The sequence below is a fragment of the Toxotes jaculatrix genome, chromosome 3 (genome assembly GCF_017976425.1).
Source record: "Toxotes jaculatrix isolate fToxJac2 chromosome 3, fToxJac2.pri, whole genome shotgun sequence".
Lineage (NCBI taxonomy): Eukaryota > Metazoa > Chordata > Actinopteri > Toxotidae > Toxotes > Toxotes jaculatrix.
The window spans coordinates 15683361-15696912 of NC_054396.1; the positions used below are offsets into that span (position 1 = coordinate 15683361).

Genomic DNA, 13552 nt, shown 5'->3' on the forward strand with positions numbered 1-13552 from the left:
TGGTTTAGTCTAAAAAATATATTTTAAGAAGTCACAGATAAGGGTGTCTTGTTGGATTCCCAATAGAGCAAGCTCCTCCTACCGCCCACTACAGCTCTGAGAAATGTCACTAGGTAATAATTGCCATGGGGATGGCAGAGCCTGGCGAAGCTGGGGGCGGTTTGACTGAGGTCCATCGTTGAGGTGTGAGGCCTGTCGTACTCCAACATCTTCTAACCGAAACAGCATCAAACAGTAGCAAGATGGATGTGTTTAGATTGAGTATCTTTACAGTTTTACATTTTTCCAATGCATTCTTCTATCTATTTATCTATCTATTTTGACAGTTACATCCTGTCTTTCTGATGAAGGTCAGACCATTGGCTCTGGACTTTGAGGTTTAAATGTTACCTTAAGGTCAAAGTGTTTGAACTCTATCCTCCCACTTCACTCTTTTTGCAGTGGAATATCAAAGCACAGCGGGGAGATTGTGGCACACACACTGAATCCCAGTGTGCAAAAATACAGTAACAGACCAGATGGTAACTATATTTGCGGCAGCAGCCGCACAGTGTTGGTAAAATTATGAGAATGCATCAAAAATGTTTTACAAACATAGAAACTCTTTATTACAACAGCATCTCTCACTCAAGTTTTAGCCATGTTTTTTTTCTGAACACATTCATTTCATTGCAGTACAGTGGAAGTCATTCTTTTATTTTAATCACAGCATTAAAAAAAAAAACAATCTGAACAAGTGAAAATCCTAACACAAACATTCAATGTCATTCACAGTTTGGGATATTTAGACGTGATGAAAAGAAGAGATCAAGCTCAGCAAGCTTTTGATTTGGGATTGGCTTTATCACTCAAACAACATCTGGAAAAAAATATCTTAAAAACCCTGTATCCACATTAAGAAAAGATCTGTTATCTCAATCATACATTTCCACAAACACTTTATCATATTAATCCCTAACAGTTTGCTATAAAACATCTCCTTCATCTCATCCTCAAACTCAAGCTGAAAAACTCAAGCAAAGTCTGCACCTTCATTTCTAATAAAACCTCGACAAGCAATCACATCCTCTTTAGTCTCCTTACGATATTAGAATAGAGTGTGCAGGAATCACACTTGACATGGGTCTGCGCAGGGCTGTTAAATAATGTTTTTTCTTTTCCTGTATCTGAGGTACTGTAAAAACCCTGATGAGCAGGGTAATAAAAAAAATCGACATGTATTCTCCTTCCGGGATAAAAATTTCCACAGCTGAAAAACACACAAAGAAGGCAGTTACTGCATACGTGTCAAAATACATCAGCCTCCTTGTAATGAAATTCATAACAAATACTTACACTCACAAATAAAAAGAAAAATAGTTGTGTTGACTGGCATACACAACCCAAACTTAAACAGTTTTCCCAAACATAACATACAGTTTAGTACATTTAACAAATGCAAGAATTAGGATCATATTTGAATGTAATGCAGTGCGTCCATAGAATACAGATTTTTTTTTTTAAAGATCTATATCCAAATATACTGATAAATACATCACATAGCGGAAAGCTGGGTGACTCTTAAGATGAGTTATAAAGTCAACCTACATCCTAAACTGAGTCACAACAGATCTGGCTTGCTTTTTAGGAAATCAAACAAGAATGTTTGGACAAGCACCAAAGAAAGGAGAACAAAATTCAGAAGTTTGTCTGTAAACAACTCGTAACAATTCCATGAGAGTCAGGCCACAACATGTACGCCTCCTAATCTAATATGATCAGATTGGCTTAAGGGTTAGAGTGGCATTATCACTGATGAGATCCCAACTACCATTCAAAAGTGACAGTAGTGCTTTTCCTTCAATTGATCTCCAACATACTCTGTAATAATTTTGTGTATTTTATTGCTGTCTTCTTTGACATTACTTTTCTTGCATTAATTTACAAAACTTTTAAAAAACACTCAACTTGCCAGAGCCTCAAAATGATTGATTTGGCAGTTTTAAATACAGTATCTGTAGGTGTGTGGAACCGTTTAATCTTCATTTCTGAATACCAAAGGCAAATCGTCCTGTAGCAGAACATCACTGCACAACAGTAAAGGAATTCATGGAGAGGGAGGGGTGTATTTCCACACCACAAGTATTCGCTAATATGAGATCAAAACAGATACTCTGAAACCATTTATCTCTGAATAATATTCAGGTGCCATCCTAGGATAAAACATATAATTAAAGTTATTTTTAAAAGTTACATCAATATTAATTCACTGAGTCATTTACTATACAGAGCTGAGCGGTTGTGTGGAAGGCCAAAATACAGCCATGTTTTTTTTTTGTTTTTTTAATCTAGCAGTAATTTCCCTGGTCACAGGCAACAGACTGAAATGCATCTCAAACAAATGCATTTAACTGTGTCACTGTGACTGTTTTCAAAAACTAGGATGGAATCTGATGAGGCAAAGTGCAATGATTCAAAGATACAATTTAAAGTAATTTCAGTGAACTGAGCTACCTGTGGGACAGCTTTTAGTAGAAACATGTTTTCCTGAAACACTGTATATCGGAATGACCAAAATTAGACTTATTTTCAGGAAATAAAGACATTAAAAACTTAATTGTCTGTGTATATGTGGTTGTTTTTCACCTGTTCAGTCTCAATAAACTCTGAAGTCTCCTCTGCAATTTGTCCTGGGATACGGAAATCAATGGGTATGGGCTGTGCTGGCTCAGGTGGTTGGGACTGAACCACGGGGCAGCAGGCCTCCCCCTTAGGGCTGGAGGTGCTGTGAGAGTTTTGAGGATCCAAGTTGCAACCAGTGCCCTGAAGAAACTGGAGGAAATTCTCCTCTATGGATCCTTCACGGCTGGGGAGTCTGTCCTCCACCTCAACCCCCGTTCGCCGAAACAGACAAGGCAGATGCTTACCCAGCTCCTCCCGGATCTGTCTGTTGAGACAGCCATAGAAGAAGGGATTGGAGGTGAAGCAGAAGTAGCCAATCCAGGTGACCACTTCCTCCAGGGAGGCCAGTGTGGCTGGAGGGCTGGCAGCCAGTGCTGAATACAGGTGGAAAGTAAAGTAGGGCAGCCAGCAACAGAGGAACTGCCCACCTACTGCTGCCAACACTGCTGCAGCCTTTCCTCCCCCAAAGGGGCGCTGTGGAGTCGCTCTTCCTGTCCCCGTCCCCGTCCCAGAGCTGGTAACCATAGTGGAACGGCTGCTGAGTGACTCTGACCGTTGGCGACGAGGTGTGTCCATCCAGGTGGGCAGAGGGCCGTGGTGCATGGCGGCTACCCGAGCCACTTTGAACACATTGCAGTACACAACAAGAATGACTAGCAGTGGACACAGGAAATACACTAGAGTAAAGAGGACCATAAAGGCCAAGCGATTTGACCCTCCCCCCGTCCAATGCAGTGAGCAGCGCCTGTGACCCTGAGCAGGGGGAGGTGGGACAGCCCCACCTCCTCCAACCGCACTACTCTCCAGAAGAGGAGTTCTTCCACCTTGCAGGAACCAAGCAAGCAGTGGCAGAGCAGACATGGCCAGGGCTTTGACCCATATTCCCACCAGCACAGATGCTACCAGGCCAACAGTCATCTTTACTTCATAGCGCATTGGATGTATGATGTAGTAATAACGCTCCACGTTGATGACGGAGATAGAGAGGATGGCAGCGCTGACCAGGCACACACTGAGGAAGAGGTAGCTCCGGCACAGGGCCTCCCCGAAGAACGCTCGGCTTGAGAGCATGCCAAGGGGCATCAGCACCAGGGCTGCCAGCAGATCCACCACACACAGGTGGAAAACAAAGGCAAACTTGTGGAGCTGTGGGGCCTTGGCAATGACCGCCATGACAGCCACATTACCCACCACAGCCAACAGATCCATGAGCAGCATGGCCAGCAGGGCTAGTGACTGGGACAGAGCCCAGCCCTCGGGCAGAGAGGAGGCAGACATGTTGGACATGAACTGTGGAGGTGGGTGGGAGGAGTTCCACATCGGCTCCATTGAAGGGCGGGATAAGGCAGGCAGGCAGGATCAGTCATAGGCCCATCACCCATCCTTCAAAGCCAGGAAGTACGGCCAGAAAACAGCGGCTTGAAAATGAGGTCAAAAGCTGCCTTGTAGTCTGGAGAATGATGCTGTGATTGTCAGGAGGTTCAGAGTTTATGATTCAGATCCATTTATAAAATCTTCATGTCTGCAATCAGTTACAACCAACCCTAAAAACAAGAGAGAAAGACAGAGGAGCAAACTGTGAGTGTATGTGCATCTTCATTCACATGTATATTCCTATCATAGGAGACCACTTGTTCAGAATTCTGATTCCTGTGAACGTATCAATCAGTTGCCCATGCTGAGTTTCACTTTTGCCTCAACTACCATTAAAATGAATTCACTCTTTAACATCTTCCTTAACCTCTGAAATCTAACTAATGTAAACCAAAGCCAGGCCTCAGACCAATTAACTAAACTAAGTATGCATTATTCAACAAAGGGACATTTAGCAACTATTTAGCAACATACTGAGTAAAATAAATTGAGTAATCATAATAATAACAGAATATCAATCATAAATCATAGCAGAGTTGAACCACTTCATAGTTCATAAATTTGTAGCCAAAGCATGATATTCAAAATAAATGTCTCTAGTCACACTGATCTTCTAGAAAAATGCAACTATAGGATATCTGATTTTTTTTTTTTTTTACAGTTTTATGATTATTGTGTTCAAAAAAAAAAAAAGAACAAGGCCAAAGATAAATCCAGTCTTGTCCTTCCAGAGGAGCAGCAGTTGATAAATACTTTTCAAGCACACATCCTGTCAATGCATGAATGCAAGCTAATTACACAAAACCAATCCTATCGGTGAATAGGTAAGAGACCTTTCCCCGCACCTCTACACCTGCTGTAAAAGCTCTTGTTGAATATGTGTATCCAGGGTCTAAACTGACTGTGTATGGCTGCCTTTTCCAACAAAAATAAACAGTCATCAATTGCAGGAAGGCCTTTCCAATGTGGACCCCATGGTATGTAGGTCCAGGTTCAGTGAGTGTGGATTTTGCTTTTGTACATGAACCACAATAGGATGTCTGCCACTAAGGAAGTCCTGACCACTCAGTATGAGTGAATTAAGTGTTTCAAATGGGGAACCTGAGGGTATTCATAGGTTGCAGAGCCTGTCTGCATATTAACTGTGCCTAGCTATTACAGACAACAAACAGACATGGGTGGCTGCTGCTTTATATATGTGTCAGATCAAGAAAAGCTGCCATGAATGCTCTCTGCCACTGATGCAGCAAAAGCCTGGGCTGTTCTGTCTCCGGTCTACAGTGATAATAGTACAAACCAGGCTAAAAAATTTGAGCTCTAACCTTTCTCATCACCTGTGAATGACTGCCCTCACTGAGCAATGTCTCCAAATCACACATAGGGGTGCTCCCAATTCACTTTAACCCTCCTGCCTGGTTTAGTCATGTCTTACCGCCTACTCATTTATATATTAATCATTAATGCATTACACCCACTATATAAATCAAGGCCCACATTCTATATATCACATTACAATTGAATTAGATCTATTGGTTGTGCTCAACAGTATGTAACCAGCAGATTGGAGGAAGAGGATGAGAACAAGTAAGAAAATGTGGTGAGAATCAGAAGGCAGCGTGATGGGAAGACACAGAGAGAGAACAAGGCAGAGAGCATTATGTACCTGAATCAGAGTATTTCCTGATACAGCTGTCTGCTGCTTTGGTCTCTGAGGATGAAAACCTGGTTTAGCTCCCACTGCTGTGGTACACAGTGGACATCAATCACTGTACCTTGTGAATGCTGCTGAGGTACCTGCCACTGTAAGAGCCTGTTTCTCTTCTCGTCCCTTGATCTGCCTTGTGCATCCTCCTCCCTGGATGACTACAGCTGTGGCAGCAGAGATTTTTCTGAAACGATGCTGATGTAAATGCTTGCAAAGACACCAGCTCACTCTGCTTTCCCCCTCCACTCACACACAGTGACTGCAGAGATGGAGCAGGAGGCAGTGAGAAATAGGACCCGAGCCGCTGACTCCACAGGGTCCTAGTGTCCCTACTGTATGGTCAAATTTTACCATGAGAAATTAAGAACTGAATAGGATGGAAATAGGAATTTGATTGCTTTAGTTATTAGCATTATAAGTAGAATATGCAGGTATATGGGATGACAATACCAGCCTGTTAGCCCAAAATTTTATCCTCTGAAGATTTAATCAGATGAGTTTGGTGATCCCCTAAAGTTAATCAACACCACCACCAGGTCAGAATTGCTTCTTCACGTGCTACTGACTCTACTACTACTCCCCCGTATTATGTCTTGGGAGTGTTCAAGCATGATTCCAAGATGGCAACATCCAAGCCACTATTATAGTCAGACCAGATAAAAGGCTTACATGAGCTACTTTTTGTAGTATTTGTAGCAGTGTGTTAACAAGTAGCTGAATTAATTAATGTTGGGTTTTATTTAGTCACTGCCAGCGATGGTTGCTTTGCAGCCATTTTGCCAGCAGTTCATTGACACCTCTGTAGCTGTTTTTGCTAAGCACGTTATACCATAGCTGACAGGAGTCCCTGATGTCTGAAGTTCTTCCTTCTTGTCTTATGGTTTGAATGACTGGAGTGAGGCATAAGGCTGATGAAATTTGGGCCAAATCTCACAATGCAGAGCTAGGCCTGAAAAGTCAAGTTTGTCATGTCTTTAAATGGCCACTCCACAGAGCATGTTTGATTTAAGAAATAGTGTGACCTTTCCTAACCCCTAACCCTGGGACCACTGTCATGCAAAACTTTACGTTTTCAAAGAATAGCTTCTTCCAACAGATTTGTTTGCCATCGTGTAATGTGCACACCCAGGGCCCAAGCTTATTTAGTCTTGTTCTTGAAATGCTTGGGCTTAAATGTTTAATCTCTTTCCTATTCTTGACAGATGACCTCCAAGTGACCTCTTAGTCTAACCCATAAATCCTTGCATGTGCACAATGTACTGCACCTCTTATATCTAATCCCTTATTTCTTGTTCATCTCCCAGTTTGTTTATTTTTGTCAGTCAGGTAGTAATTTCATGGATTAAAGTGCCCTCCAGTACAAGATTTACTGAGACAGTGATGCATTGATTAGGCCAGGCCTCAGCCTCCACTATCCCAGCTTCTCAAACTGGGGCTCCTGTTGCCACGGTGATCTTTTTCATATACAGTCCATCTCATTGCTCTGTCTGTAGAGGACAATGAAATCTGGGCTATTACGGGTAAGGCTACTCTACTGAAGGAGCGGGCATGGAGCTGCTGAGTCCTAGGTGTTTTTCATTTGCATTTGTAAGGTTCCCCATGATAATACACGTAACATTTGCATTTCATGGGTATCACGTCTTGCACCTCTTTCACCATTAAAAAGCGTGTTTTAATTTGCAGCACCTCTCGTGAATTGATTGATTAATCTAGTTCAGTAATAGCCTTATTATAATAATGTCACTGGTTAAGTCACCATGAGAACTGAGATCTTCTGGTTGAAATATTATATTGTTTGTTGCTTCCAGCCCACATATCAGTGTACTTACTGCATCAGGAACAACAGACGCAATTACGGATAAACAGTGGTGAAAGGCACTTGCTATGCTCATATTGCAAACTATTGAACAATGAGTAAGTATAGAAATAAATAGTGGTTTTAAGTTTTATTTTACAGATTATAATACTAATTTATGTAAACCACAGCATAATAGACTTGCAATGATTAGTCTATTAAATTTTACATAAGCTTATACCAACCTACAGTCTCGTAAACTTGTCCACACCTGGCTGATTACAAGCTAACATCATCTGTCACTTTACCCGTCAATACTTCAAACATGAAACATGCCTGGACAACAGAACACAAGAAAATGATGCAGTTGGGTGGTGAGATTTAATGGCCAGCGATTACTACTGTTGTCATGGTGAAGATGCATCAAGATGTCGGTAACACTAAGGAAAGAAATACACACGCTTGTCTAACACATTATGCCTCTCAAACACTGCACATAAGTGAAACAACAATGCAAGTATGTGGTGTGGTTTTGTGCATTGTGTGAGTGTAACTGTCTGTTTGCATTTGTATTCAGGCATGTACACCTCAGTGTGTGTGTGTGTGTGTGGAAGAGAGAAAAAGAAAGTGTGTGTATCAGGTGTTGACTCATGACAAAAATAGCAGAGTCTTGCTCGGCCGGCAGCACCAATCACTGCCACCACAAATACAATGGTTTCCATGGCAACCTTGAAAATAGACTCCACATTCACACTCAGAAATAGCAAAGGACGCTACACTAACCCCAGAGAGCCCCTACTGCCAATAATAACTACCCATAGATATGGACGCACAAATATCAGCCGCACTCAGAAATAAAATCATGCCATTACATTCACCAAAACATAATTACAGCAACCTACACAAACAATCAATCAAATGCACATTTAACATGGGTGTTACCGTGGCATGGAAGAACATTAACCAGCTTTGTGTTTATTAACATCAAAACAAAAGCACAAAGAGATATTGTTCAGTCAAGCTGCATAATACCTGACGTGACTGAAGTAGAGATTCTTTACAAATGTCTAACATACTGTACTAACAAGCATGTGTCATATCGTATTTTTCTTGAGCAAAAATGTGCTGGAGTGATGTTACTGAAGATAAAGGGTAAAGTGATGGATGTTGCCTTGGAGACACTTGGGGAGGAAGGTTTATATCGTAGCAGACAGTCAAACAGAGGATGGAGGACCTGCTAAAACAAAGTGTCTGTGTGTACCTAAGGCAAAATAATATCTGTTGGGTTATTCTTGTGAATGTTCACCAGTAATCATTTCTGCAGATTCATGTATTGTGTGGCTTTGGGAATTTTACACAGTGTTGGATAATATTGTAGTGGATCGTATCAGACGCTATGAGTGATTCATATTAGGGACGCTGCCTTTCTCTGAATCACAGTGCCACTGGAAACAGCTATGAAAAAGCTAACCAGTAAAAGTTTCCTCTAGAATCTGCTTAGTTGCAAATGTATGTGGCTTGTCAAATTCAGGAATGTATGTTTTTGGTGGAACAATGATGATGGGTTTTCCTCTGTAACTACCCTCACATCTCCATTTGGAGGAGCTCTTGGAGTACAGAAAGTTTACCATCCACATCTACAGGTGAATCCTACAGGTGTGTAGGATTTGGGGGCTCTATTGGCAGATATGGAATATAATAGTCATTATTATGTTTTTATATTAGTGTATAATCTCTGAAAATAAGCATCGTTGTGTTTTTGTTATGTCAGAATGATCCCTTCATATTAACTTAAGGAGCAGGACCTCTTCCACAGAGCCTGCCATGTTGCACTGCATTGCTTCTACAGTAGCCCAAACAGACAAACCAAACACTGGCTCTAGAGAAGAGCTTTCTCATTTTTACATTACTTGAAGGCCAACCCAGGGAAGCATGAGGGGAGAGGTATTCAGCTGGTTGCAATCTGCCACTAGATGCCGCTAAATCTTACACATAAGTCCTTTAATAAAACCCCAATTATATTAAGTAATATGATAAATAAAATCACTCATAATGGCCATTTTTTGCATGGTTAAAGTACATTTTGCGGATAATGCATAAGAGTAAGATTTTAAATGGAGTACTTTTACTTGCAATAGACTAAACAAAAGTGCACTGAAAGTATTTTCAGTCATTGCTGAGCTGAGGCCTGTTCTAAGACGCATGTGTACCGGGTTATCTGGATAACTCTGCACAGAAAAACAATGAACAGGTCCTTTTACATCAGTCCAAGTTTAAGGTTCAGTGGAGCTCTAGGATTTGCTCTACAAATTTATCCACAAACGTCAGCAAAACAGCCTCTTGAACAGGCCCCTGAACATGCTGACTATGCCAGATGGTGGCAGTGTGCCCACTATAATGTACATGCAGTGTACCAGCTGCCTGCTTCAGCCACTGTAACAGAGATTACAGTAATATCTCTGAGGCCTGTGCTGGTATCTCATTATCTCGGAGCCTCACACACATATATACATTAAAAAGCTTGACTGAATATTCATGCATCTAAACATACTTGCAATGCAACAATGCCAAACAGAGGAAGAGGCAAAAGGCAAATGAGGGATTATGTTTTTGATGTGTGGATTTTTAACAAGCTGTTGGTTTGGAATGAGAGTTTTTCTTAGATATTAGATGAGGATATGGCAGCTATTGACAACAGTGTTGGATGTCTAATAATAAGTGACCAGCTGATGGTAAATTTAACTGCACATTTACACACACACACACTTTAGTATAGGCAGTACAGACACATAAGACACAGACAGGCAGGCACACATCACTGAGATGGTGTCACCTGCTAAAAAAAAAAATTATCAGTATTTTGTATTTTCTGTTGTTGGGTTTTGGGACAGATTTGAGAAATAACGCTTGTAGAATGATCTTGTGAATAATGTTTTGCTTGTGTGTGTGTGCAGGATTATCCAGTAACTAACTGTTCTTCTCAAATACAAAGAAACCACATAAATGTTCTTGTTCTTGTTATGTTCCTTACACTGGGAGAGCTTCATCCCTGGGATTTGTTTGCCTATTCTCTGTCCGGCTTTGAGTGTTTGATACATCTGAACACATTAATACAATTACTATGAAGCTTTCACAGAGGAAAATGAGCCTGGATCTTTCCAATGACTTAACTTTGAGAGAGGATGTCATTAAAAGTTTGATGACAAACTATGATAATGAAACCACATCACAAGCACAGAAATATGCAGGCGTGCTCTGTGAGCATTGTCAGAGAGGAGTTATTATGATTTATCCTGAGGAGAACCCAAATGACTGAAACAGATTTTATGGCAATCTATTCAATAGTTGTTCAGACATTTCACCAAAAAACACAAATGTCATGGTGTTGCTGGAGGAAGTCAGTAGACTTTTATATTTTATTCTACTTTCACTCAGAATTAGTCTGCAAGTTACATGAAAAGGAGAAGGGCAAACCCTGAGACATGTTTATTAACCGCTGAACCTGAAGATCTGCTGTGTTGGTCTCTAATCTTTATAATTACCAAATGATTATATAAGGACTTTCTTTTGATGCCAGTGTATATCCTCATATATGTAACATATGACATACAACACTCCCTCGTGTTTAGTATCTCTGTTTTCAAGACACTTAAATCCATTTCCATCTGTGAGCAGAGAGCAGCTCTTCTCAGGAGAAAAGGCTTATTTCATTTAGCTGATGGAGAGGTGTGGGTTGAGATGGTAATTACCCTAACCTGCTGCCACTGCCCCAGCGCTCCACCTCATTTATAATTCACAAGAGAACTGTAAATCTCCCGAGAGCAGAGCGCCCATCCACCAGACTGCTGTTCGGATCAGTCCTGCTATCTCATATTTCCCCACCGAACACACATCAAGTTGAATCACCTTTGTGAACGGGGCTGTTTTAACAGCGGGAGGCGAGTTTGCATGACTCTCACTGGAACTAAAATCAAAACTGCCAGGAGGCAGTAAACAGTGCGATGAGGACTGTGCATATAGAAATATTAAATTCACCAGTAAAAGCCTGTCACTGTTGAGTGAATAATTCTAACTTTGCTGAAGCCAAGGCTACATCAGTATTGTCCCTTGTTAAGACCGTCATAATAAATTTGAAGAACAGTAAGACCGGTGATTGGCTATATTTTTTGTCAACCAATCCCATGAAAAAAACAAAACCAACAATGCATCAGTCAGTCTCACAATATTTTCTGACTCCGGGTCTTTCTGTGGCTCTCAGCTCTGAGCCCCATTTTTTCTACTTATGATGTAAATGTCTAAAACATGTAAATGTCTCTTTGATGTGTTTTTAGCAGTTCATGGACACACATGGTAACACTGGACCTCTAGGGCACAGAGGCATGAGAAATATCTGGCTTTGGCTACACAGGAAATATACAACGTGTGTGTGTTTCATGCATGTGTCTTCCTGTGTCCTAAAGCTAAAAACACTGTGGTAATGATGGGTAATTACTGCCACTGAGATCTATGTCTCATTATCATACAGTGGAGGTTGCAGATGCGTGGCGCCTGCACAGCTCGGTCTAAACAACACAGCTCCATATCTCACTGGACCACGAGTAATTACGCTGTGCAGCAAAACCATGTATCGCCATATATTGAGGTTATTTGTCAAATGCTCAAATGTCCATGTAGGTTCAGACAGTTCTCCTATGTTATAGACTAAAACAACACTCTGAACATTAATTAATTTTTAAAAAATATTCTCAAAGCTCAAAGCAAAGTTAATTTATTTCATTTAAAAAATGACCTTACTGTAAAGTGACAGCATGTGGTTTTGCAGCTTGGAGTGAAAGCATGGTGTTACAAATTTCAAGAACTAACTCAAATCCCTTTTCTTTTCAGGGTGCTACTTTTATGCATGCTGGGAGACGGGGCGGCCCCCACACTCTCCCAACTCAGCCACCCTCCTGAGTCAGGGTGCCACTTTCATGCATGCATGCTTGTGGTGCATTCTGGGAGACAGGGTGGCCCCCACACTCTCCCAACCCTGCCACCCCAATGCATGCAGGATTTTTAAATCTAAAATATACAGTGATATTTATCTGTGTGATTGACACTGCAGTCAGATTAGAAAGAAAATTTAAATGCTTGGACTAAACAGTATGTTTGACTCAATCAAGTAATCTGTTTTTTTATTTAACAGGGGAGCAATCATTTCAATCAATACTGCAAGGCCTTCATGGCTTAAACAATCTGCTGCTAAATGTCAAAGAATATGTTTTTTAAAATGTCAAAACATTTACAGAAGCTTCAAATCCAGACCACAGATTGACTGTAGATTGTTTTTAGATGTCAGCTGGTTTGAATTTCAGCCTTTAGTTTAGGATTTCTGTAGACAGGATGACAGGATGTGGACAATGTTTCTTTTGTTGTTGTTGTTATATTTAAAGTCTGTGGGGTGTAAGCTATCTGGACAAGGTAAAACTGTCCTGTAAGCGAGACCTCACCTTGTGACATGATCCTGTATTGAAGTGGTGCCCTGATTTCTTGTCACGGTTTAGACCTTTTAATCAAAGACTTGCAGGTCAACATCAGGTTGCATGTCGGCCTTGTGCTCCATTTAATAACACACATTTAATAATCAGCAAGTGGATTTCACCTTCACATCTCTTTTTATGTGAGTGTTTCTGTGTGAGGTGACCTTGTGACCAACAGATTGATAACAAGATACCTTATGTACAGCTATGTCGTTGCTGGATGGTCATGTGTCATGTTGACGTCTCCATCTTTGCCCTTTTCACCTCTTTCAGCAGGGACTGTGAATCCCATCACAGTCCCAGTGTGTGTGTTTGTGTGGGTCTGTGTCCTGGCATTTTCCACAACCTGTCATATTGCTGCCTAGATGCCCTGGAGATCACCTGACCCTCTCACCTGCCTGCTCAGCTGTCCCTCATTCCCTCATCAAGTTTTCACAGCGGACGTATCGACTTCACACGGTCGGAAAATCACAGGTGTTACTAATAAAATTAAGAATG

At 41.2% G+C, this 13552-nt stretch overlaps 1 protein-coding gene across 1 annotated transcript; it reads right to left on the reverse strand.

Moving 5' to 3' along the window:
* Positions 1-2592: 2592 nt before the first annotated feature.
* Positions 2593-3990, reverse strand: LOC121179575 (G-protein coupled receptor 61-like). The gene has a single exon (XM_041034485.1). It carries the CDS (start codon positions 3988-3990, stop codon positions 2593-2595), a length of 1398 nt encoding a protein of 465 aa, XP_040890419.1.
* Positions 3991-13552: the final 9562 nt, after the last annotated feature.